At 42.9% G+C, this 24,722-nt stretch overlaps 1 protein-coding gene across 2 annotated transcripts in view; it reads right to left on the reverse strand.

Annotated features, from left to right (window-relative positions):
• ELP2 (elongator acetyltransferase complex subunit 2) overlaps nt 1–15,848 on the reverse strand; it is a 51,392-nt gene extending 35,544 nt beyond the window's left edge. For both annotated transcript variants that reach the window (XM_084850626.1, XM_084850627.1), the window contains exons 1-9: nt 15,707–15,848; nt 13,941–14,019; nt 9,449–9,519; nt 6,808–6,964; nt 5,584–5,661; nt 4,377–4,441; nt 3,778–3,844; nt 1,946–2,089; nt 844–939 (exon numbers count right to left, since the gene is read on the reverse strand). In XM_084850626.1, coding sequence (XP_084706752.1) covers nt 844–939; nt 1,946–2,089; nt 3,778–3,844; nt 4,377–4,441; nt 5,584–5,661; nt 6,808–6,964; nt 9,449–9,519; nt 13,941–14,019; nt 15,707–15,838 — 889 coding nt within the window. In that variant the 5' untranslated portion in view covers nt 15,839–15,848. The remainder of the gene's footprint in view (nt 1–843; nt 940–1,945; nt 2,090–3,777; nt 3,845–4,376; nt 4,442–5,583; nt 5,662–6,807; nt 6,965–9,448; nt 9,520–13,940; nt 14,020–15,706) is intronic.
• Between the last annotated feature and the right edge of the window lie 8,874 nt (nt 15,849–24,722).

Here is a 24,722-nt window from a genome sequence, read left to right on the forward strand (position 1 = left end):
GTGCTCTCTCCCTTCTGAAGTTCAAATTCCCAATCCTGGGCCTAACCACTGTTTGCCATTACATCAACATTGATGTTAACAGTGGTTAGACCTAATCAGGGCACTCACTTATCCATAGATGTGAGACCATCGTCTGATAGTGCAAGCAAAAATATATTTATTAATAGCTTTTTTTTTGCAAGTGTTCATCTATGTGTTTATTTAGCCAATGATATTTATCTAATATAAAAGATGAAAAAACAAACAGAAAATATTGTGAGTTATGTGGGGACTCGGGTTAGCTGAAACCATGTTTAATGTTACTGCCAGTAACATAGCAGGTAAGCTCTAGTAAGCCACTCCAGAATGGGGAGTGGGGAGGGAAAATGAAAAAGTTTGAATACCACTCCCAGTTGCTAAACAATAATTCAGTAATGGACAATATTGCTTTTGTAACAGCCCTAAGAAGAATGCAGCTTCTCCAGAATAATCCAACTGCATACCCACACAGAAGGGAACTACTGTAGAACACTGGAAGGAGCAAAGAAGACACAACTGAGCCACTGTATCATACAGCAGTGACCTTAAATGCAGCACAGGTGGCTATTGCACAGAGCAGCACCACACTGATATGATTATTGCAATAACAAGGCAGAACTAGATGAGGTGGAGAACGCCGGGCCAGCAACAGTAATGGATGTGCGTGAAATGATATCATGTCCTGTATTTCCCAGCCCCTGCTCCGCATCACTGGCTGCCACAGGTGGGGATAAGAACTTGGCATGGGGCTGCCATTTTTGATAGCAGCCCACGTTCTTCGCCATGTCTAGCTGTACCCCAAATAATGGCTCACATACTTCTTACCTTTGAAAAATGAAGGCTGCCAGTGAATGGCATATACCCAGTTTTCATGACCAGCCAACACAGAGTCCAGAGTAACAGCAAAAGATGTATCTGAACCTACCGCAAAGCAAAGCAGAAAGAATAACAATCTTCAAGGATGGATACAGAGCCAAGAACGTGGTCGAGACTCTCTGTGTATGAAACTGCACCAGTGATAATATCATCCTGTCAGACAGCCCCACATTTCAGTCACAAAGTAATCCTGTTACTTTCCTTGAAATTAATTAAATGCAAGTAAAAATATAACCTGGACCTCTCTCCCTTCCCAGAGTTAACTGCAGCTTTGAATGGAAAGCAAGGGTGATACAGACTCATGCAATGAGGAGTTAAGAAGTGCCCAGCCATTGTGCAAATAACTCAGCCTTGCAGAGTATTCTACAAGAAAAATTATGAGGCTACGTATACCCCTGTGTGGCACTGAGCGCCTTCAACAGTTTGTCCGGGAAAGGGGATATGGTGGTGCAGGATCACTTTTGCACACCCAGGAGCTTTGATGCAAATACTGTACACCTTCCGATCTCGTCTGATCTCGGAAGCTAAGCAGGGTCAGCCCTGGTTAGTACTTGGATGGGAAACCGCCTGGGAATCAGGCTTCCAACACTGAGCGGGGGCTTGGACTTGATGGTCTTGTAGGCCCCTTCCAACCCTATGATTCCCTATATGCACAAAACACAGCATCCTATTGATAGGCAAGATCTGTGGAAAGAAACTAGTTTCCAGTCGCAATATTTTTCACTGGATCAAGATAAGCATAATATATTTCTCTGCTCAATGAGTAACACGGGTATAAAACAGAAAAGGTTAAGCCCTTGTCCTGCAAGACAGATAAAGAAGGGCTGGGGAACAGCTATTTGTGATGTTTGCTGAAATAAAGCACTTATCTGTCTCAGCTTAGTTACCAATACTCTTGGAGAACAATACACTGGTTGATTTTTCTCAGAAAAGGAGAATCTTGAACACAAGAATGGGAAACCTTAGATTCTAACTGGCTTTTAACCCTACTGAAAACTTATATATAGTCTCTGAAAAACCAAAAACAACCATTCACAAAGCACAGACTTACCACTATTATTTCTCACATTGAAAACGTTCTCCTTCAACCTAACAGTGTCCTCATCTTGGATTTCAACAAGTGATGAAGTCACATGCATCTTCCAGATTCTTATCAGACAATCTTGAGCACAACTAGCCAAGAAGAGATCTCCATCTTTTAAAAAAGTTAAACCAATGATTGAAAACGAGAAGACTTTATGTCAGAAGCTTATTCACCAGAAGAAATCAGTATTTACCATGGGAAAGTCACGAACCAATACCTTGGCTAAGCAGAGAAAAAAAGACCTATTTCTGACATGTACTGCATAGAATGCTGTGGCCAGGGTTGTGTGTATGCTTAGATTCCATGGGAGAGCAGAAAAAGTGCAGAATGTGGAAGTGGGTGTAGAATTCAACTTCCCAAGAATCTCAGTTACCTTTTTTTTTTAAATGGTAAGGGCCTAGCCCTTATGGTTGTTAAGATATGCTTGAAAGTGTGTGGGCAATGCCTGCTGAAATCTCAATAAAGGGAGGTGGTTTAATGTGACTTATTCAGTGTGGAATTTTGGAACATGGCTGCTGATTACTGTCAGGAATTTCTTCATGTTAGACCACTGGAGCTCCTAAAGCAATGCTGCCTCATCTTTTTGAACCCAATGATGCTGGATTCCTGCATAAAGACCTTTAGGCAATTGTGTACAGCTGCAAAGTTATGTGCAGCTTGTAACTGGAAGTCTCCAAAGCAACCAACTGAAGTGCGGTGGATTAATACAATTTGGGAGACTATGAGTATGTATAAGCTTGGTCAGCCAGTGCAGCGAGCACGGAATCTTCACGTGAAGAATATTACGACACCATGGTTTCCATGCATTTCCTGTGCTAAGGCACTTCACGCTTTTGTTCCAACAAAATACAGTTGCCTATATTTTTTTCTAATTACTGTGCGTGAACGCACAAAATGGCATACACCTGCACACGCTCCTTTCATATGTTGTAGGGCTTGCATTTGTACTTTCATTGGAAACTGAGCTCCTACTCAGATTTAATTAGTGAATTCCTTTGTCTCTTTAGTAATTGTGATTTATTATTATGCACGTTCTTCTTCTTTTTGTTGCCATTATTTTGTCAACCTTGTTTCAAAATAAAATAAAATCTCATGAGATTTCCAGCAGCTGGGGGCAGGGCTTCAAAGTCCTTGCTCCTCCCAAACCCAGAGCCATACAAAATAAGATAATATGCAAAATTTGTGAATTGAATAATTTATTCAGAACATAGCATTTGGATTTCCTAAACTCAGAATTTAAATTTCTTAGTGCGAAGTATACACAGCCCTAGTAATGGCAAGGAGAAACTGCTCAGTTTGAAATTGCACTTTACATTCATTAGTTTTGCCACTGAAGATATCAGATTGTTTATAAAACCTCATCCTCCTGGACCAAGCCCCTGCATTCGAAGGCCACTTTGTCCCTCTGTCTGTTTCAACAAAGCTTGAAAAACAAGAAGCTTGGGCCAGGAGTCCCTATCCTGAAAAAAACACTCATAAAGCTCCCCTGCACTCTAAACTGAAAGGGTATTTCCATGTCAGCACTACCCAAAACAGCATACTTGTCCATTATGATCTGATCGAATCCTCTAAAATTATCTTAACCTATCAGCAATGCCAGGAAATTCACGCAGGTGGAATTACTAAAAAAAATAAAGATGACAGAACCCTCATCAAGTTCTCCCATCTCACTTCCTGCATGGCATCCACTGGGTCGAAAATCCTGTGCAAATAAGATTAACATGGTCTCAGAAGCTTGGCTCTTGCTCTGTCTGACACATTAGATTATTAAAAATGCCTCTGCTGTACTTCATACCTACCACAAACTGCCCATTCAACCCCTCTTATCCAGTCTTCATGGCCATGGAGTAGCAAGGTTTTCTGAAACTGAAAGAAAGCAGTACCCTCAACACAAACTTCTGTTTTTCAACATTTTGTATGGAAGCTTGGGGGTTCCCCTGGATCCAGCTTTGCTGCTAGAGGCTCAAGTAGCTGGTTCACAAGTTTGGCAGCAGTCACCCTGGCAACTTCCTGACTGGATTACTGTAATGGGGCCGCCTTGGATTTGGAAGCTTCAGTTAGTACAGAATGCAGCTGCCCAAATTCTGACTGGCGCAGCTCATTCACACCATATCTCGACCATGTTAATAGAGCTCCACTGGCTGCCTATCTACTTCTAAGCCCAATTCAAAGGGGTAGTACTGATTTTTTAAAAACTAAACAGCTTGGGACACAGGTACCTAAAGAAGCACCCCCTCCCATACGATTCTCCTCACACTCTCAAATAATCAGCACCCATCAATCAGTCTCTGGGTCACAGAAGATATTCCCATAGGCTGAATAAATACAGTTAGAACAAAACTAAAAACCCCCAAAATGACATGCAATTTGTAGGATAAGAGGCACAAACTATAGCTACCTGTCCAGCCTGCTGCACGTATAAGTGAATTTTGCAGTCATCACCACCACAAGCCAGTACTGGTACTGAAATGACAAAGCAGTCTGTGAAGGTTTGAGGCCTACAGAAGCAAGAAAAAGAAAAAGGTCAGGCCTAGAGGCCTGGAGTTTTTGTCAGGATGGGGTATCCCTGAGAGGTTTAGTTTCATTTCCCCTGTTAAGTTTCAGTTTCTTTTCCCCAGTTAAGTTTCATTTCTTCAGGTCTGAAGCAGTACTTTTGGTTTTAAGGGAGGAGCATATATAAAGAGAGCTAGTAAGACCAAAGTTGGGGAGACCAGAACCTGAGGAGGGAGCAGGAAAAAGCAGCCTGGAGAAGTACAGCTAGGGTAAAGGAACTTGTGTTTTGCAACTTTTATTTTCTCTTACTGCCTTTTGTATCACTTAGCTCTATTATGTCAATACCTTTAGTTGAGATGTGCTTGCTTTAATTTACCAGTAAACTGTTGTGGTTAAACCCTGTGTCTAGAGTGCCAATCACCCCACACCTACAGCCTAAACCCACATTATTAGAAAGCGGAAGGTAAAAGAAGGAAGGTGGTCTCAAGGAGGCAAGAGATTCTTTAGGAGCTCAGGGGGTCCAGGTCATACGGGGAACCTGACGAAGTCATTGGAAATGTGCTGCTTCAACTACATTTTTTGAAACAACAGAAAAAGAAAATGGTCACAAGAGAAAGCACAACATATACTGAGAAGCAGGAGAAAAACCTGACGCTGAAATCCTACACATACTCACCTGAAAATAAGTCACATTACACTCAACAGGACTTACTTCTGAGTAGATATGCATAGGATTGCACTGCAAGGCTTTGTTAAACAGATTCTGGGCATCCTTGGATCTGTCTAACAACTTTTTTAGATTTTAAATACTGCCAGATTGGATATCCTAGAGTCTAGACTATTCTGTCTGGTAGTACTTAAAACTTCACAGATTTGGAAAATAAGTTGCAAGTAGCATAGTGGTTGTGTGAAAATGGAAGCTGTCTACATAGCAGCCCATAGGATCACATATTAGTATCCCAGCACTGTAAGTTTTGGAATATGCTTTAAAACAGAATGCTTGCCCCAAACTTTGAAAATTGCCACAATCCATGAACAACACTGAGTGGAATGTTTAAAACATTTGTTAAATGATTTGTCAAAAGATTAAAAAATTATGTAGACATACTTACTGTCACTGCCTGGCAAGAAGGACAAAGAAACATCCATAGCAAACCCATTTCCAAACAGTAGGGTCTGAAGGCATTTAACTAAGGGAGAGGAAAAAATAGTTTTGCACACCAGCAGTGAGGATTACAGAGACAGCCAAAGGAGAACAACCAGGCTATGCTACATAGTACAGCGACAATGAAATAAAACCTCACCCAATATTAATGTAAAGGGGTATACATCATAAAGAAATATAACAATACAGAATCTAGCTGAGGTCTAAAAAAGCTGATAAGGAGAGGTTAGAGTGAGTCACAATATAAACATGATTTGGCAACCTCTCCTTTTTACTCTCACTGGAACGTGGCACACTGAGAGATGGTCCCCTCTTATCAAGGGGACAAACCTCCCTCTATTTCCATTATTTCATCACTCATTACTATATTAACTGTATGTGAAAGTATTGGACTGTGATAAATAGTGAGGCAAATATACTTTACATAAACCATCTGTGCACTGAACAAAACATAGCTATCACTTTCGACCTTTCTTAATTATCAGTGCCTCCTTTATTCAAGATGTGTAGCTTATTTCCTCAGGCAGCAGATATCGAAACTACATAAGATCTGAACACTATCCAGGCATTCGGTACCCATGGCTACCAAATGTGTGAAGTGGCTCTCTAGCTCTGGCCCCTAGATGCTGACATGCATGCCAGCCACAGACCTTGACTGACGCATGACTGGCATCAGTGTGAAGGGGGGGGGGGGCGCTATGCAGTCAGGGCTGCCTACACCAGGATATGCTTTGGTGGATCCAAATAAAGGTCCACCAGCTCCCTCTGGAAGCAGGAGGTGAAGAGTCCCAATCACCTCACCCCACAATCCTGATGAAGATCCCCCTCACTGGTATTAAGCTTAGGAAAATGCTCAATAGCTGCTCAGAGGGGCAATCTTCATCCAGAACGCGGGGGAGGGGGGTGTTAAATCTGTGAGGAGGTGTCATGTGAGCGGGAGCTGTGTATGCATGAACGAAAGAGAAGGGGGCAGGGGTTCCACCTAGTGCCGGACTCATCCCCGCCCATGCAGCCCTTACCCCTGAAGGAATGTGGTCCTGGGGGGTAAAACGACTGCTCACCTTTGATATAGATATTATGCCACTAAACCTTGCAACATGGAAAGTGAAGACACTTCTCAAGATATTTCTTGACAGAACCCCTGCTTCCACAGCAAAGTAAAGAAGCTTACCATCCGTTCCTTCCTTGGACCAGATTCTGACAGTAGAGTCAGAAGCTGCAGAAGCTACTAGTAGATTTGACTCTGCTGTGGTCGCATTTGCTGTGTAAACAGCATCCAAAGCGCAAACTGCTTCAGTGTGACCGTCAAGGTGAATGGTGTTCACAAGCTAAACAGAAAGTTATAACATTACATGGAGGAATGACAATAACCCTGAAGTTTAAACCAAATTGCCATGCAGAGTTTTCAGAATTGTCCAACCATGGAAATAACTGGAATGCTAAAGAACTTTAACAGAAGTATAACAGTAAATTTTTTTAGTGGAGAGCATAGGTAGGCCAATTACAGTGTGCTCATTTTCCATTAGAAAACATGCACTCCATACAATGTTCTGTTCACAATTTATTGCAGTCTTTGTTTCGATAAGAACTAGGATTTCATGAACTTCACAAAAGCAGCATTATTGGTCTTTCATCCATTTTCTAAATCTACTTTAAATAGCAAAAGATTTGTACAATCTGAAGCCTGACCTTTTTTCTTTTTTACAATTTCAGCTAAATTACAGGAAAAAAGGCCTACACCCCCCAGCACGCCCCAGTCATTCCTTTAAACATTCCTTTTTAGAGAAGAGGGTAGTCCCTATTTAAAACTATAAGCACTTGAATATGCCGCTTTATTTAGCCTTCTGCTCCACCAGTTAATAACACTTCTATAGTAAGTATAGGAAGTGCTTTGCAGTCACTGGGTCTGCTGTCGCACCAACTGTTTTTCCTGGAATATATCCTGGGAACAGCTGGTAGAGCCCACACCTCATCCCAGTAGTATTTGTCATTAGGGCTCCTAGAAAGCAGGTCTCTCAATAAACAGGTATTCACTTCCATCACCAGAACACTGCCACCACCTCCTCACATGGTAGATCTGCTCAGAGAGAGAAGAGGAGGAAGACTTCAAAGTACTGTTTTACATGCAAGCTACAGGCCTTCCTCACAAGTGCATCCATGGACAAAGAAGAGATCCAGCTTCACTGCTGCTGTCTCCAGATTCAGGAGCAAACATCCCAAGCAGGCCGTTCACTCGCAAGCAATTCCTGCACATCAGCACACAGATTTACCAAAGCAAGGCAGAGCAAAGTTAAGGCAACTTGTCTCTTCTTCTGCTGCAAAGAAACAGCCTCCTGTGGACACAACCTTGATTATTCCACCAATCTCCTACTGCCCATCAGAGGAGGAGAACTAAGGCTGAATGTCACTGTGGTATTCACTTGATCAAAAAGGTAATCCACACCAAGACAGCTGGATATTAACTCTCACAAGCCCTTCAGTAAAGTCACTGGTTTGCCGTTTGCAGTTGTATACATTTGCAGCCTGAATGTCAGCATGGGACTAACTGCAGTCCTGCTAGCTGCAAAACTAAGAGTTGCAAAACTTGATTCAAGTCAGAGAAAGGCACCTTGAACATTAATGACATGGATATACACAGCTATAAAAAGAGGGGGCAAGCTGGATTAATGAATGCGTGAAGTGTATGCAATTACACATGATGCACCGGTTAGTACACGAGTTAGGAGAAATGTTTTCTTATCATCAGAACAAGATGACATAAGAACAACAGTACATTCAATTAAAATGAAAAGTGGCAGGAGACGCAAAAACCAATTGCTGCTTTTGAGGAGCTTTCTAATGTGAGGTGCTTTTAGGCTAAGACTTAGCAGACTAGAAAAGTATGCTGATCAAAAAATATCTAGTGTAACTCTCTAAACTCACAGGTTCTGGAGAAAGCTCTGCCAGAGGTATTCACTCACCTACTGGTTTACACACCTCTTCTCACTCCAACCCATCCACCACCATGCTTGTCCTGCTCCCTTCCCTGGTACATACACATGGATGGTGGGCTATGTGCCCCTTCCTAACCCCGAAAATAATACTCCTGAGACCATAGAGCAGATGAAGCCCTCCTTGTGCACAGCACAGGGTGGGTTATGTCTTCCTTTGCAGCTGGAGTAACTTTCAAGAATACAAAGGGAGAGGAAGCCTGGCTTGTAGTCAGCCGAGAGAGCACTTGCTCACTTTCTCCTTTCCAGCTTTCGAGCAGGTTCCAAGTTAAACAGGGTCGTGGAATTGAGGCCAAACGATCCCTCTTAAATCACCAAAATGCCTTTGCTACAGTAAGTTGTAGCCCAGTGAGAAGTAGTTTCTGAGATTTCACATAAGCACAGAATGTGGCACTGATTGCAGAATTCAGCTTCCTGAGAATATCAGGTCTCATGTTAGAAAACACAGTTTTCTAGCCCTGAATGCTGCAAGTATAAGCTTAGTGAGATTTTTCTCACCACACCCTTAACACTAAGTACACACATACAACATATATACAAATGACAGCCTCTTGTACAGATATCTTTCATTTTCACGGTGACACTCTTGAACTTCGAATCCAGATAACTAGCAATTAATACTTTGCATTACAGGATTTCTTAGTACAACACAGTCTTTGCTGTAGAACTTTGGAAGCATTGTAAAGGTTAGGTTAGGAAGAACAGAAGGGTTCAGAAGTTGTTCTGGTTTGGGTTTGTTCTCTCTTTCATATAGAAACACGACATGCATACAAGAGTTTCAACTACAGAGTTTTAACTACAGACAACAGTGCCTCTGCATACCTTCTCATTTTGTGTCTCCCAAAGAATAAGACATTTGTCAGTCCCTCCAGAAATCAATTCTGTCTCACAAGCTGTGACAAAGGACGAAATAAAAATGTTGAACAATCCAGATACAAAAGATTTTCCAAGGACTACTTGTTGCTTTAGTGGCTCTTCTTCCCAAAATCAAAATCTACAAACAGATAACTTTAAAAACAATTTGTTTAAGTTTCTTTCTAGGTTACATAATTTCCAAAAGAGGGGGAACTAGGGACATTTGCAGCTCTAAGGAACCTCCTGAACAGACTCTCAATTATTTTGCCAGGACAGGGATTCTCCTGTCCATCTGGTTATTATCAAACATAAAAATTCTTTGTACATATTATAGCCTCTTAATAGGCATCTTTCACTTTCAAAGGAATCCTAAAATTAAGCTTTGAACTACATAATCATTAACGAACATTCCCAATTTCAGGATTACTTAGCTCAATTGTTAGCATACTATTCTGTTTTGCAAGTGAGAATTTTACAATAAATCTAGTAATTTACGATGTTCAGAATGTTTAGGTATCAGTTACACTATATTTGGCGCCTTTCCTCCTCAACTTGAAAATGGGTGCAGGGGGCTACCCTGAATGTAAGAACGTAAGAAAAGCCATGCTGGGTCAGACCAATGGTCCATCTAGTCCAGCGGTGGCCAACCAGCTGTTGATGGGAAACCCACAAACAGGACAGGAGTGTAACAGCCCCCTCCTGCCCATGTTCCCCAGCAATTGGTATACATAGGCATACTGCTCCTGATACTGGAGGTAGCACATAGCCATCAGGACTAGCAGGCATACATAGCCTTCTCCTCCAGGAATTTATCTAACTCCCTTTTAAAGCCATCCAAACTGGTGGCCTTCACTATGTCTTGTAGAAGTGAATTCCATAGTTTAACTAGGCACTATGTGAAGATGTACGTCCTTTTATCTGTCCTGAATCTCTCACCAGTCAGCTTCATGGGATGACCCCGGGTTCTAGTATTTTGAGAGAGGGAGAAAAATGTCTCCCTATCCACTTTCTCCATCCTATGCATAATTCTGTATATCTCTATCATGTCTCCCCTTACCTTCCTTTTTTCCAAGCTAAACAATCCCAGTTGTCCCTCTGGGATACCTTATCCCTCCCTGTACCCTGGCAAGCCCTAGGGTCACAGGAAATGTCACTCTTAACTGGGCATTAAAGTACCCATCTTTGTCACTAGATTAAATCCATAATGGATTGTCAGCTGCCACCACCTACTGAATATAGACTCCACAGTAGCTTGGCCATGAGGCCCAAAGCAAGGATGTGGGGTGAGATGGTATAGGGTATTCAGCATCACCTTGGATCAAACCATACCAGTTCTTCCATTTCTAAGAGGTTTCAATCACTCATGGGTGCATGTCTTGAAAAACCTGTCACAATGAGAGCCCTACAGCAATACATTTCAAATGTAGATGTCCACTGGAGGGCACTCACACAGCAAGACTCATAACCCAGAGAATTCTTCTGAAAGCTGACAGTTCAGAAGAAAAACCCATGGGCTGGATCCAAGAACCATGTAACTATTTCTGCGTGCCTAAGAAGGTTTTGGACTTGCACTTCTGACATATCCCCCATGATGTAAAACAAGTCACTTCTGAAACTGAAGGGAGTTGCAAAAGCAACCTGAGATAAGGACATGGGAGCCTGCTGTTTAAATTGATGGGGAGAGATTAAAAAATCCCACTGGGTATGACAGTATGAATATAAGATGCTCTTTGCATTTTAACTCATGCAATCAAGCTAGCAGAGTACAGTAACTATCCTTTTCTCCCATTCATGCTTCCAATTGCCATACTGAATTATTATTTAATAAATTAATTACAGTCTCATAAAAGGTATTCATTGCAACTACAAAAAACTACAAAACACTTGATAAATGAGTCCAAGCTGTATTAAAAAGATAGGTACTAGTGGCCCAGAAGCCTTCAGGGGCTTCCCAACTCACCTTATGATAGCACCTTGTAAGGCCCCAGGCCTGTAAGCAAGCTAATAGTAGTTTAGAGAGGCTTGGAGATCCATAATGCTCTCTGCTTTGGTTCATTATTAGTTGCATTTCCCTTGCAGGTGGGATGCTTGGCTTGTAAGATGAGTCAAAGCTTGATATGGCTGCCTCAGCACATTCCATGCTAACGAGCTCTGGTACCATTTATCTTATCAGAGTCTCGGATGTGCCTGAGAAGTGAAGCTATGTTTATCTTAAAGCTACAGGTGTCTGTGCTGGGAATATTCTGATAGTTTTGCTTCTGCCAAATATGTTACCAAGTACTGCTAGGCTATGCTGAGAAAGTTGTAGATGCACTCTAATTAACACTTGCACCTGTTATACTGCCTCACTGCTATGCCTGAATGACATGTATGGTATAAAACCCATCTTGCACCACAGCTCTAGGTTCAGAGAAGCTGTCTAATCCAACCATTGGGTATGCCTGTGCGCTGTAAGTACTCAATAAAGTCTCCTTGTAAGTAACTCTGGATCTAACTTATCACTGTCTTGGCTCCTCTAAATCTTGGCAGCCCATGGCCGGGGCATACACACCTTACCCCAGAAAGAACATTCTCTCCCTACTCCCACTATTCACCTCAGCAACTTTCTAACAGCCCGTTCGTTGTCTGTGCCTTGGAGAGTACAGCCGAGGTACACAAGATGGGGAGGAGTCTGCCAAAGATGGTTGCTGCTCACAGCGGGCTAGTTCAGATGTAATATCAACCCAGGGCCTGCCCTACCATTAGGCAGAAAAGGGCAACCACCTCAGACAGCAGATGCTGGGAGCAGTGGTGGCACCTACCTGACTGTTCCCCTCTGTTGGAGGACAGAGCTATGTATGCCACAAAACCTGTCCTGGGCCCCCTAAACTAACTTGCTGCCTCGGGTATGGCAGAGAACACTCTGCCATTGCAAGGGTTGAAGTAAGTTTCAACTGCCAGTCCAACTGGCTTCTGTATGGGATGAGGAAGAGGCATCATCTTGACCTTCCCACCTCAGGTAGCAAAATGTTTAGGGCTAAACCATGGGTAGGTGCTATGTGAACAAGCTTTTAATTACTCTTGGTATTGTATGCTCCCCACATCCTCCCACCTCCTCTTCCATGCTGTAATTCATTCCCTCTCTTCTTGGTTTGAGACAACCCGCGGCCGTGTCAAAAGCAGCCAACTATGGTTTTCACTTGCCCTTCAAACTAGAATTGGAAACCATCATCAAACTGTGGTTTCTGAACCTGGTTTTCAGGGCATGCACAAACCATAGGTTGTCAGTTCAGACAAAATGGCAAGCTACAGTTAATCTCAAGCCAGAAATGGAGGAAGAGAACTGTGGTGTGCAAGGGGAGATGGAGCATGAAGGCCCAGGGGTCCTTAAAGGCTCATTAACATAGCATTAAGCGATGACTTCATATTATATCTGAACTAACCCTATAGAAAGGAAGGGATTCAAGCATTCTCAAACAGTGTCTCACCTTGGATGACAGTGAATCAGTGGACAGCAGTTTTAGCCCTTCCGTTTTTGATGAATTCAAAATGTGGTCTCCATTTGAAAATTAGTTGCTGACTAGTGCTGGGGAAGCTTCCTTACTAAGCAAAATATCCCCACCCCCACCACTTAATTTAAGGCAATCAAGGGCGCAATCCTATGAGGATAGTTGGCCACGTCCAAACTCAGCCTATCTAATGCAGAGCAGCTGGAGTGTGGAGGGGATCTTCTCCTCCACACTCCAGCCAGCCTGCATTTGTGGCTAGACGGCCAATTTCAGCTATCTAGCCGGGGCACCTCAAAGCGGGGGGGATGGGGGCGGGGGGGAGGCCAGATGGCACATAAGAAGCGTCGCATTGGTGCTTCTGTTGTCCCCTCCCCGCCCCCAGGAACACCCCCTTTTCCCCTGCTCTGCACTGCTGTTACAAGTGTGGAGTCAGGGATGAACCACATCGCCTATGAGGTGGCAGGGAGGTGGTTTTCTGGGAACTGACTTTGGAGTGCTGGCTCTGAGCTCAGTTCCCAGAAACCAAAAAATCCTATGGCCATCTAGATACTGTCTAGCAGCCATAGGATTGTGCCCCAAGACATTTAACAGTTTGGGGAAAATGACTGGAGGAAGATTTTAAGTTAAAATTCTAACTTTTTTTTTACTTCCTTCAAGGAACCCAGAGCAGCATACTCTGTCTTCCCCAGCTTCACACATTTTATTCTCACAGCAAATTTGTGAGGTAGCTTACATGGAGAATGTGTAAGCCTAAGTGTAACGCTATTCACTATACCTTTCCATGTAGATAATATCTACTGAAGCCAGTTCTGACCTATTCTCCACTCCAACTATTATATCTCATATGTTTTTCATGGACTGTAAACTTCCTGACCAAAATGTCTTATCAACACTTTGGACAATTCCAAGTACATATTTGTGCTATGTAAAAGTAGGCACCGTACTTTTAAACATGTTTAAACTGTACTTACACCCATCATTTTTGTGAATCCATTGGACACAATTAACTCTGTCAGTGTGACCGTTCAGTGTGCCAACTACTTTTCTTTTCTGGAGAGAAACAGAAGAATGCAGAACCAGATTTGTCAGTTATAAAGAGGATAAGTGAAACCTTTCCATGTTAAGAAAAAGATAGAACATTCTTCCTCCATAGAGGTTTGAAAATATGTTGTTGAAATAGTTTCATTTTTCTGCTGCCAATGGTATTAAATGGGTAAAATACTTTGGGAGAATATTGCAATATGCTAGAGAATATGTATTTTAACCATTCAGGAACTGTGTGCAACCATCTGTCTGACACTAGCAAAGCAACGCGTGCAACACTGAGGCTACAAGCTGATTCCACATGCACAATATGTAATTAGTAAAGGTTTGTATATATGTATGGAGGCTAGTATGTATCTGGAATGACTGACAGGTGAGTGTGAGGCTGGGTTTGGCAGAGTGTGGGCAAGAATGACAGTTTGGCAAGGGGGAGTAGCTGAGTGAGAATGGAATGCAGTGTGATTGGATGAGAGCTTGTGCAGAGAAAGGTGGGGTAGTTGCTTCTAGAGAGTCAGGTAAGTATGGGAGTAAAATAGATTGGGAACAGCTAGATAAATCTGAGATTAGACTGGGAGATAAGAGTGAGAACATCTAGTGAGATAGCCTGTGGGTTAGAGAGGATGTCAGATAGTGTGAGAGGTTTTAAACATAGAACTAAAAGCAAGAGTTATATTGTGCAGTTTATAGTGTTGCCTTATTTTAATCATCATTCCTGATATCCTTTCCTCATCCCAACCCAGTTCCTATTTCCAATCCTGTTGTACCAAATAAACCTTTGTTTTCAATTTTACAAGACAGTTTCCTTTTTAGTTATTAAGAAGGGTTTCGTGGAATAACCCCCACGTGCTGGCTGCTTGGTCTGGGCTACCAAAAAGAAAGAAAGCAGCTTGAAAAGGGTTACTGGTGGCAGCAATTGAGAGAGTGGTGAAGCATCACAATACACAAACAGAGAGTTGTGGGTGAGAGTCTAAAAGTGGCAGTGTGAGGAGAGACACTGACCAAAGCACCTGACTTGGTGACTAGAAGTTGGATCGTAAGGTGTTCAAAAAGGCCTCGGGTCCTCACACGTATACATCTTTCATTTAGTCTAATGTTTTATATTCTACCTTTCCATAAATCATGCACAAGGCAGCTTGGTGACTCATAACTGAGTGTGCAAATCGACTCCATTGCAAAGCATAGTTTGAATTTATGCAAGTCCTCAGATTAGCTTTCTTTCTCAGTCTTTCATGTTTAGATGAGGTTTGATCATTTTTATCGCATTTTTATCCTCCCCTTCTTCCATGAGCTCAAGGAAGCATACATGCTCCCTCTGTACGTTTTATCCTCATAGTGCTGTGATGTTGGTTAGGTCAAAAGGGAGGGACTGTTCTAGAATCACCCAGTGAGCTTCACGCCTCAACAGGGATCTCAAGCCTCTGTCTAAGCCCCACACTTTCGCCATTATACCATACTGCAAGCTCGCTGGGCATTCAACAGCAACGTGCGAGGCAGACACGTAGCAGACTACGCTTTTCCCATCATTGCTTCCCGGTTCTGGGAAAAACTTAACCCGTTGAATTGCATCTAGTTAAAGGAGCAGGAGCCTTACAAGCAACTCTCCCCCTGCATGCCTCCAAAGCGTACGTCTAGGAAAGGTTCCCCTTGTCTTGCTGAGCTAGCCATAAACCCTCGCCCTCCATTCGAGTCTCACCTGCGGGTCGTAGAGGACGACAGAGCGACACGAACCGAATGCCAGGAGTCCCCCTCTTCCCCAGGAAACCACGCCGGGGCCGGCGCGGTTTGCGCAGCAAGCTACATGGCACGCTTCTAAGGGTGCTGCCATTTTCCCTTGCGCTCGCAGATGTTTGCCTCAAAGCGGCCGCCGTACAAAGCGGGAGCCGAGGGATTTCGGCCGGCTCCGACGAAGGAGACGGCAGCCGTCCTCAAGGTGGCGCCCGCCGTATGCTTTGGGCTGCAGCTCCCAGCAGCCTCAGTCAGCACGGCCAATAGTCCGGGATTATGGGAGCTGTAGTCCAAAAATCTTTCGGGGCGGCGGGCGGAACCACGCTGGGGGAGGCTGGCTGCAGCCTGATGGTTCTCCAGCAAGTTTTCCGTATCCCGATTGTAGTCGGTGGGCTCTTCCGTGCGCAGGACAAGCGTGGTGTAAATGTATAGGAGTCAATGTAAAAAAACGAAATAAAGAATGGCAGAGCTCTAGAGCAGCCTTCCCCATGCTGGCTGGGGATCATGGGGGTTGTAGGCCAACATATCTAGAGGGCGCCGATTGGAGATGGTTGAGCCAGAGGCTCCCTTTCCTTGGAGTACTTTAGAACTGTCGTGTGGAATACTCCGAAAACGACAAAAGAAGCCAGACAAAGATGCCTTTGGGGGTCTGGAAGAGGGTTTTTTTTTTGGGGGGGGGGTGTAAAGGCGCCTGCATTTTTAAATGCCTCGTGACAGGTAAAAAAAAATGGACAGACGGAGATGCAGTGAAGAAAAATGCTGCACCAGTTGAATTTCTGTCTTATGATTTCTAGAGGTAGCCGTGTTAGCAAAAACAACAAAGAGTCTTGCGGTACCTTAAAGACTAACAAATTAATTCTGGCATAAGCTTTCGTGGATCGTGTCCACTGCCTCAGATGTATGGTGTCAACCATAAATTGGCAGATATGCAATCTTGTAGAGGCGCTACAAATTTTCCCGAAGCCCATCACTGTATCCGCCTTGTCATAACATTTTCCAATAAGCTTTCTCTGAGCACTCATTCGCTAAAAAGACAGGATTAAAAAAGAATATCCATTGCAATGTATTTAAAGCAAGGGTGGTCGGTGGCTTAACACGGTAGTCTTTCAAGACCATTCCCAAATGACCAAGGAAGAAAGTATTTCAAATAGCGTTTGAAATACGTTAAGATGGCTGGGGAGGATGAACCATTACAGGTATAAGACATCAGTCAGTATCTCCACAATTAAAGGCAGATACATAAAGAGACCCGCCCCCAAGCCTGGAATGGTTCGATGCTTATATGCACACACCTGCCCCACTTTCATCTCCTTCTATAGCCACAAATCTATTGGAATGGGTTGGAGTGGTGCAGAATTGCTTATGGGAAGCTTGAGCTCCACAGTTAATCTATACAACCTCCACTTCAGTTCTGCCAAGGACCATAAGCTACAGTCTTAAACACACAAGGGAGTAAGCCCCATTTAACACAATCGATTTACTTTTGAGTAAAGATGCGTATGATTGCACTGCATACCTCTTAAAGATCTAATTTGACAGCTCTTCATGAGTCTCTTGCCACATGAAAATAATCATCTCTACCCCTCCTTTTCAATTGTAATTTTTTTTTGCTATTCCCTGGAACAACCCAGTTATCATCTCTGTTTTCTGTCTCTGGCAAATCATACACTCTAAAAAGGGTGACGTGTTGCCAGAAATATTCTGCCGGATGGATAACTTTACAAGAGAAGAGGCAAGAGCACTGCATTTCTCATTCTTCTTTCTAACTCTTCTATTTTCAGACTTCATATTCTGAGTGCCACCAGCTCTTAATTTCTGTCTTTTTTCCCATACTCACACCAACAATCTAACCAGAGTTCAACAGCCACGTTTTATTTATTTATGTAATACATTTCTATACCACTTTTCTGCCAAGGCAACCAACTTTTCTGCCCCACAAATGTGGGATTCTAATTGGAGCCGGGAGTGATGGGCATTTGGAACCTCTGTTGTTTAAAATATCTCTTTGGGATACAACGCATTCTTTTGTGGGGCGGGGCCTGAGCGGTTAACACCGCCTTATTCTTGCACTTTCCTCTGTTTCCCGCGATGCTGGCTCCACCCTCCTCCTGAATTCAGAACTTCCGGGATTGTCTGGGATCTAAGTAACGGGCGTTGCTAAGCAACAGCTGCTGTCTGTGTTGAAAGAATTTTTGACATTGCAAGGTGTACAATTAGTAGCGCGCTACATCTGAATGACAGGTGTCAAGTTGAATAGGTCTTACTCCATTTTAAGAGTCTGGATCCCATTATTAGCAGTGTACATATTATTTGTATCCATTGTTTACCCAAATTTATCAGACACCTTTCCAGAGAATACTATCCAATTAGGGTTGCCAGCCAATTCTACTGGCCCTGGTCCTATGCCATTAACAGCCAGAAATACAGAAATATTGTAGGTGAAGGTTTTTTCTACCACCTACACCAGGAGAAGCTACCTAGTAATTGGAAAATAAAGCCTCAGCTGCTTCTTCCTCCAGTGTGGGGTGCCATTGTTGTATGGCTAAATTTAGTATTCTTCTCCAAGGCACCCAAAAGCAAAGGTGGCTGTGTTGGTCATAAGCAAAATTCCACAATTATATGAGTGTAATACTTTTATTAGGCCAACCAAAAGGACACAAAAATGGGTCCTGTCTCTTATGAGGTTAAAAAATATATTTGAGCCTCTCATGAACAGTTTGTTTCTATGCATGTATGTTGTTCATGTAAGACAGAAAGCAAAATGTATTTAAAATTTAAGGTGCTTTGGCAATTGTGATTACATCCAAAATTTCTCGTGGTGTTTTTAAGGAGAGGTTGTGCACAGTTTTTTGTTTGAAAAATCTGTTTTTCCTTTCAGGCATTATAGCAGGGAAGGATGGGTGTGTGTTTTTTCCTGCTATAGCAAACACACTTTTGCCTGGCTTCCTGGTTTGTTTGTTTGTTTGTTTTAATCCGTTTTATTTATTTGGGGCCCAGGTAACATTTATTTTCTCACTAACAAAAACTGAGCCAAAATGTTAAAAGTCCTACAGTTTCTGAAAGATTCTCCTACTATATCTGGTATGTATACATGGTAAGGGAGTTCCATCAATAATTTCTACAAATGTCTGTTGACATGATCATCTCAAAGAGCGATGTCACAAATATTTGTATAATGATGTCAATGGTATTTCACTTTGGCTCATGGGAACAGGAGACCCTTGTTAGAATCCCCTGCTGCTGTGCAGACTGGCAAGGGACCAGCAAAAGATCAGAGTGTGTGTCCTGTGCAGACACACCCTTTGGCTTTCCAAAACCAAGTAAATATAATCAATTAAAATAATACAGTGCAATCGTTTGCTAATTATGGCTGCCTGCAGTACATTCAAACATGTTCTCAAAATCTTATGCTGGCAGGGCACAGATTACCTTCCTGAAATAGAATATGTCAGCTCAGTCAACAAGTTTAGGCTATTGTTAGCCGCTCCTGTAACCAAACACCTTTTTCTAAACAATTTCTTTAAGGGTCTTGTGGTGGCACTGCATATTGAAGGATGTCTCTGCCGCTGTAAACTGTGGGACGTTGCAAAACAAGATGTGGATGCTAAATTGTTGGCGCTGATTGTGTCAGAAGCATTCAGGGCAAACCTTGAAAAGGAACTTACTGCCTGAGTCATATGATAGTCCTTGTACATGGGATGAAAAAAACATGTTTTATGATGGCAAGAATACTTCATACTAGGGAACATCTTGTTATCTAATGCTGCAAATGCTCCAGCTCCTAGGGTTTGTATATCCAAGCCATCCACTTTGTGGAACGCAAAGCAATCAATCAGATTGCCAGTTTAAATTTGATCATGCCATATTGGTTGCTTCTCCCATATAAAGCTATAGGTCAGGACATCATGCTAAATATTTAAGATTCAGCAGCAGCAAGTCAACAGAATGTAATGTTAGTAATTAGACCATGGATATGAACTGGGGCATGAAGCATCTTATTTGGGAGCTGCTTTTTTTTTTTTTTGTAACCCTTGCCTCTTTCATTCACCCTTCCCTTTGTTGTATCTCCCACTTAAAAACTTCATTCCTCAGTTCAGGAACCTGCCTTTTTGTGCTTATTTTTCTAATTGTATACTTTCTTTCATGTATTTTATTTATTTATTTATTTACAACATTTATATACTGCTCCACATTTAAACAAATTCTGGATCTCTGAGTGGTATACTGTAAACTAGTACTTAAAGATAACCTATGACAACAACCTTGCATTCTGTTTTATGTATGCATGTTTTTCTGATTTATTGCATGCAGGTAGCTGTGTGAACATCCTGTGATTTGCAGATGCTCTGTGAGCAAACATCATATGCTTAGACCATCTCAGAAGTAGCATTTCAATGTATGTTCATAAGTAATTTTACAGTGCTGTCAATTATCTGATGCAATGTTGCATCTGTTCAGGGTAATTCATTAAAAACGTAAGGTACAATCTACCATATGTTAGTCTTCACGGCATGCCATTTAAAGCAATAGAAGTGGACATAGTTGTGGCTAACTTCAAATCCCATTGATTTCAATGGGATTTTGTGATGACTAACCTTTGCTGGATTGTGACTATAGTGATTTGTAATCTCACTGAGACCAATGAAATTACATCAGTATGTAACGCCTACAAATTGCCTCTTTCGGGTGTTCTGTTGAAATCCTAATAAAATACCCTCTGCTTTCCCTTCTATGTAACACATTCCAGTTTAAAAAGCTACCCTTTTTAAAGAACCCTTTTTAGAACCTCCTTCCTACTTTGCAGAACGGCATTTATATTTGGCAAGAACTTTTTTAAGGAGACAGGCAGGAATGTGACCTTTCCTTGACAGCTTTCCCCCACGTCTTTAAAAATGCAGACATGTTTATTATTAATTTGTTTAGATTTGTAGACAACCATATCCTATAGGCTCAAGGTACATTAATAAGACTACAATTTCCACATTAACAACCCCCTGTGCACCAGAAGAAAGCTTACATTTAAAGGTCCTACAGCACATTTGAACGCTGAATGGGCTTTGGTTATTCTCTGGGGGAATTCCATAAAGGACCAACAACCAATGAATAAGGCGTAACTTTATTTCTCTTATCTGATAAGACCATATTGGCTTTACAAGCATTGATTAACGGGACATGCGGGGGGGGGGGGTTCTAGTGTGTCACTTTGGCAATTTATAGAGTTGAGATTACATTCTGAATGTTACAGCATTTGTTTCTTCTTCATCATCCGAGGAGGCAAAGCCTAAATTATCTGTGTAATGTCTAGAGTCTATAGTTCAGACTTTATAGTTCGGAATATCTGTTCCTTATTTTCTTAACACATCTCTGATCGTCCCTGTCTTTACATTCCCTTCTCTCTGTTTCTTCCTTCTCACCTCACAATACCTCTTAACATCACACACATGCATGTGTGCAAGGGTGCTTTCACACACACATAGATATAGATATGTGTATATGTGTGTGTGTATATTATATTTGGGGGGATTCTAAAGCAAACGTTGTAGAACCAGGGCATGTGTCAGTTGTGAGACACAAGTTCATTAATTTCCCACCCTACTACAGGGACTCGGAACAGCTACCGGAAGTCATACATTGTATATAGAGGTATATTAACAAGCTCTTAATAAAAACAGATCACATGATTGCCTCAGGTGAAGAAGAAGAAGAAGAAGAAGAAGAAGAAGAAGAAGAAGAAGAAGAAGAGAAAAGGGGGAGAATAGGGGGGAAAAACAGAACTTGGAAATGTTGATGGCAACAACAACTTCCACATAGGGTTGTATCCAATGTCATTCTGCTGATGGAAGCAATTCTGTCACCAGAACTAGGAGGTAGGGCAATATTCTCCCACCCCTCACACACACACACACACACACAGCCCCTGTGCACCCTCAGAATCTGCTCCAGAAGGCTGGGAAACCCTCTGGAGCAGTTTTTTGGGCAGCATGGAGGGTTGCAGGGGGAAGGAGAAAGGGAGAAAATCCAGTTGCCCTCGGCACTGGCACCACTAGGGATTTTTGTTGGTTACCGTGGCAGGGAGAGAAATAGTTGAACGTCCCTCCACCCCCATGGCCGTGAGGCTGCTCAGTGCTGGTATTTACATAACACAAACCCAATCATGTTAATTGTATTCATGCAGCTAACATCATGTCTCCCTTGGCCCTGAATCAGGCTCTGACTCCCTGCACCACTGGAGCTGCTGGTCAAAGGAGGGAATTACAGATAGTGCTAGATGAGGCACTCTCAACACAGCGCATCACTCTTCTGTCCGTAGGAAGTCATACAACATGAGGGGTGCTTCTCTTAATCTGACCAGTTCGTTGCTGAGGAAGACCGCTAGGACTTATCATAGAGTCATAGAATGGTAGGGTTGGAAGGGGCCTACAAGGCCATCGGGTCCAACCCCCTGCTCAATGCAGGAATCCAGGTCAGAGCATCCCTGACAGGTGGCTGTCCAGCCTCGTCTTGAATGCCTCCAGTGTGGGACAGCCCACCACCTCCCTAGGTAGTTGGTTCCATTGTCGTATTGCTCTAACAGTCAGGAAGTTTCTCCTGATGTTCAGCCAGAATCTGGCTTCCTGTAACTTGAGCCCATTATTCCATGTCCTGCACTCTGGGATGATCGAGAAGAGATCCTGGCCTTCCTCTCTGTGACAACCTTTCAAGTACTTGAAGAGCACTATCATATCTCCCCTCAGTCTTCTCTTCTCAAGGCTAAACATGCCCAGTTCTTTCAGTCTCTCCTCATAGGGCTTTGTTTCTAGTCCCCTGATCATCTTTGTTGCCCTCCTCTGAACCCTCTCCAGTTTGTCTGCATCCTTCTTAAAGTGCGGTGCCCAGAACTGGACACAGAACTCCAGATGAGGCCTAACCAGTGCTGAGTAGGGCGGAACTAGTACTTCCCTGGATTTGGAAGCTATGCTTCTATTAATGCAGCCCAAAGTAGCATTTGCCCTTTTTGCAGCCACATGACATTGTTGGCTCATATTCAGCTTGTGATCGACAACAATTCCAAGATCCTTCTCGCTTGTAGCGTTGTTGAGCCACGTATCCCCCATCTTGTAACTGTGCATTTGGTTTCTTTTTCTTAGGTGCAGAACTTGGCATTTATCCCTATTAAATGTCATTCTGTTGTTTTCTGCCCAGCACTCCAGTCTATCCAGATCCCTTTCAATTTTGTTTCTGTCTTCCAAAGTATTAGCTATCCCGCCCAATTTTGTGTCATCTGCAAATTTGATCAGCATTCCCTGCACCTCCTCCTCCAAGTCATTAATAAAAATGTTGAAGAGCACTGGGCCCAGGACTGAACCCTGCGGTACCCTGCTCGTTACCTCTCCCCAGTTGGAGAAGGTCCCATTGATAAGCACTCTTTGAGTCCGATTCTGTAGCCAACTGTGGATCCACCAGATCGCTGTTTCATCTAGCCCACTTTGACCTAGTTTGCCCATCAGGAGATCATGGGGCACTTTGTCGAAAGCTTTGCTGAAGTCAAGGTATATTATGTCTACAGCATTCCCACGGTCCACAAGGGAGGTTACTTAATCAAAAAATGAGATCAGATTCGTCTGGCAGGATTTGTTCTTGACAAATCCATGTTGGCTTCGAGTAATCACTGCATTGTTTTCAAGGTGCTTACAGATGGATGGCTTGATCATCTGCTCCAGAATTTCCCCAGGGATTGATGTCAGACTGAGTGGTCTGTAGTTACCAGGCTCTTTCTTTTTGCCCCTTTTGAAGATAGGGACAACATTAGCCCTCCTCCAGTCATCTGGCACTTCACCCGTCCTCCATGATTTCTCAAAAAGCGGTTCTGAGAGTTCTTCTGCCAGTTCCTTTATTATTCTAGGATGCAATTCATCTGGCCCTGGAGATTTGAACTCCTTCAAAGTCATTAGGTGTTCCTTGACCATATGCCTATCGATCTCAAGCTGCAATCCTGCCCCTTCAGCCTGTACTTCGCCCTTGCCAGGGGTGTCATAGACCCTCTTTCGGGAGAAGACTGAGCCAAAGTAGGAATTGACACCTTTGCCTTTTCTTTGTCATCTGTTATAATTTTGCCATCCTTATTTAATAGCTGAACAACCATTCATTTTCTCTGTCTTTTACTATGCACGTAGCTGAAGAAAGCCTTTTTGTTGTTTTTCGCATCCCTCGCTAACCTCAGCTCGTTCTCAGCTTTAGCCTTCCTGATGCTGTCCCTGAAATTCTGTGCTATCTGCCTGTACTCTTCCTTTGTTACTTGGCCTTCCTTCCACTTCCTGTATGTGTCCTTTTTTGTTTTCAGGTCATCTCTAAGCTTTTTGTGAAGCCACATTGGCTTCTTCTGTTGTCTTCCACCGTTTCTTCTTGTTGGAATAGTTTGTAATTGTGCCTTGAGAATTTCCTTTTTTAAAAGCTCCCACCCATCTTGGACTCCTTTTCTCATTAGAGTCGCTTGCCATGGGACCTTCCTGATCATTGTTCTGAGTTTATTAAAATCGGCTTTCCTAAAATCCAGGGTACGCGTTTGGCTACACTTGGTTGTTGCTTCCCTTAGAACCAAGAACTGAAATACAACATGGTCACTTTCCCCCAGAGTTCCTGTAACTGCTACTTTATCCACTAAGTCATCTCTGTTGGTTAGGTTCAAGTCAAGGATAGCCGATCCTCTAGTTCCTTCCTCTACTTTCTGTAGGAGGAAGTTATCCGCCACACAAGTCAGGAATTTCCTGGAGGGGCCATGTTTTGCAGAATTTGTCTCCCAACAAATATCGGGGAAATTGAAGTCCCCCATTACTACTACATCATGCTTCCTTGAAACCTTGGCAATTTGCTTTTCAAAAGTTTCATCCTCGTCTTCTCCTTGATTGGGTGGCCGGTAGTAGACTCCAACCACCAGGTTCCTTTTATTCTTTGCTCCATTTATTTTGATCCAGATGCTGTCGATGGGGCTACCAAGCTCATCGTTC

Source organism: Heloderma suspectum, chromosome 4, assembly GCF_057233095.1.
Source record: "Heloderma suspectum isolate Gila_16-S chromosome 4, 16-S_ref, whole genome shotgun sequence".
Taxonomy (NCBI): Eukaryota; Metazoa; Chordata; class Lepidosauria; order Squamata; family Helodermatidae; genus Heloderma; species Heloderma suspectum.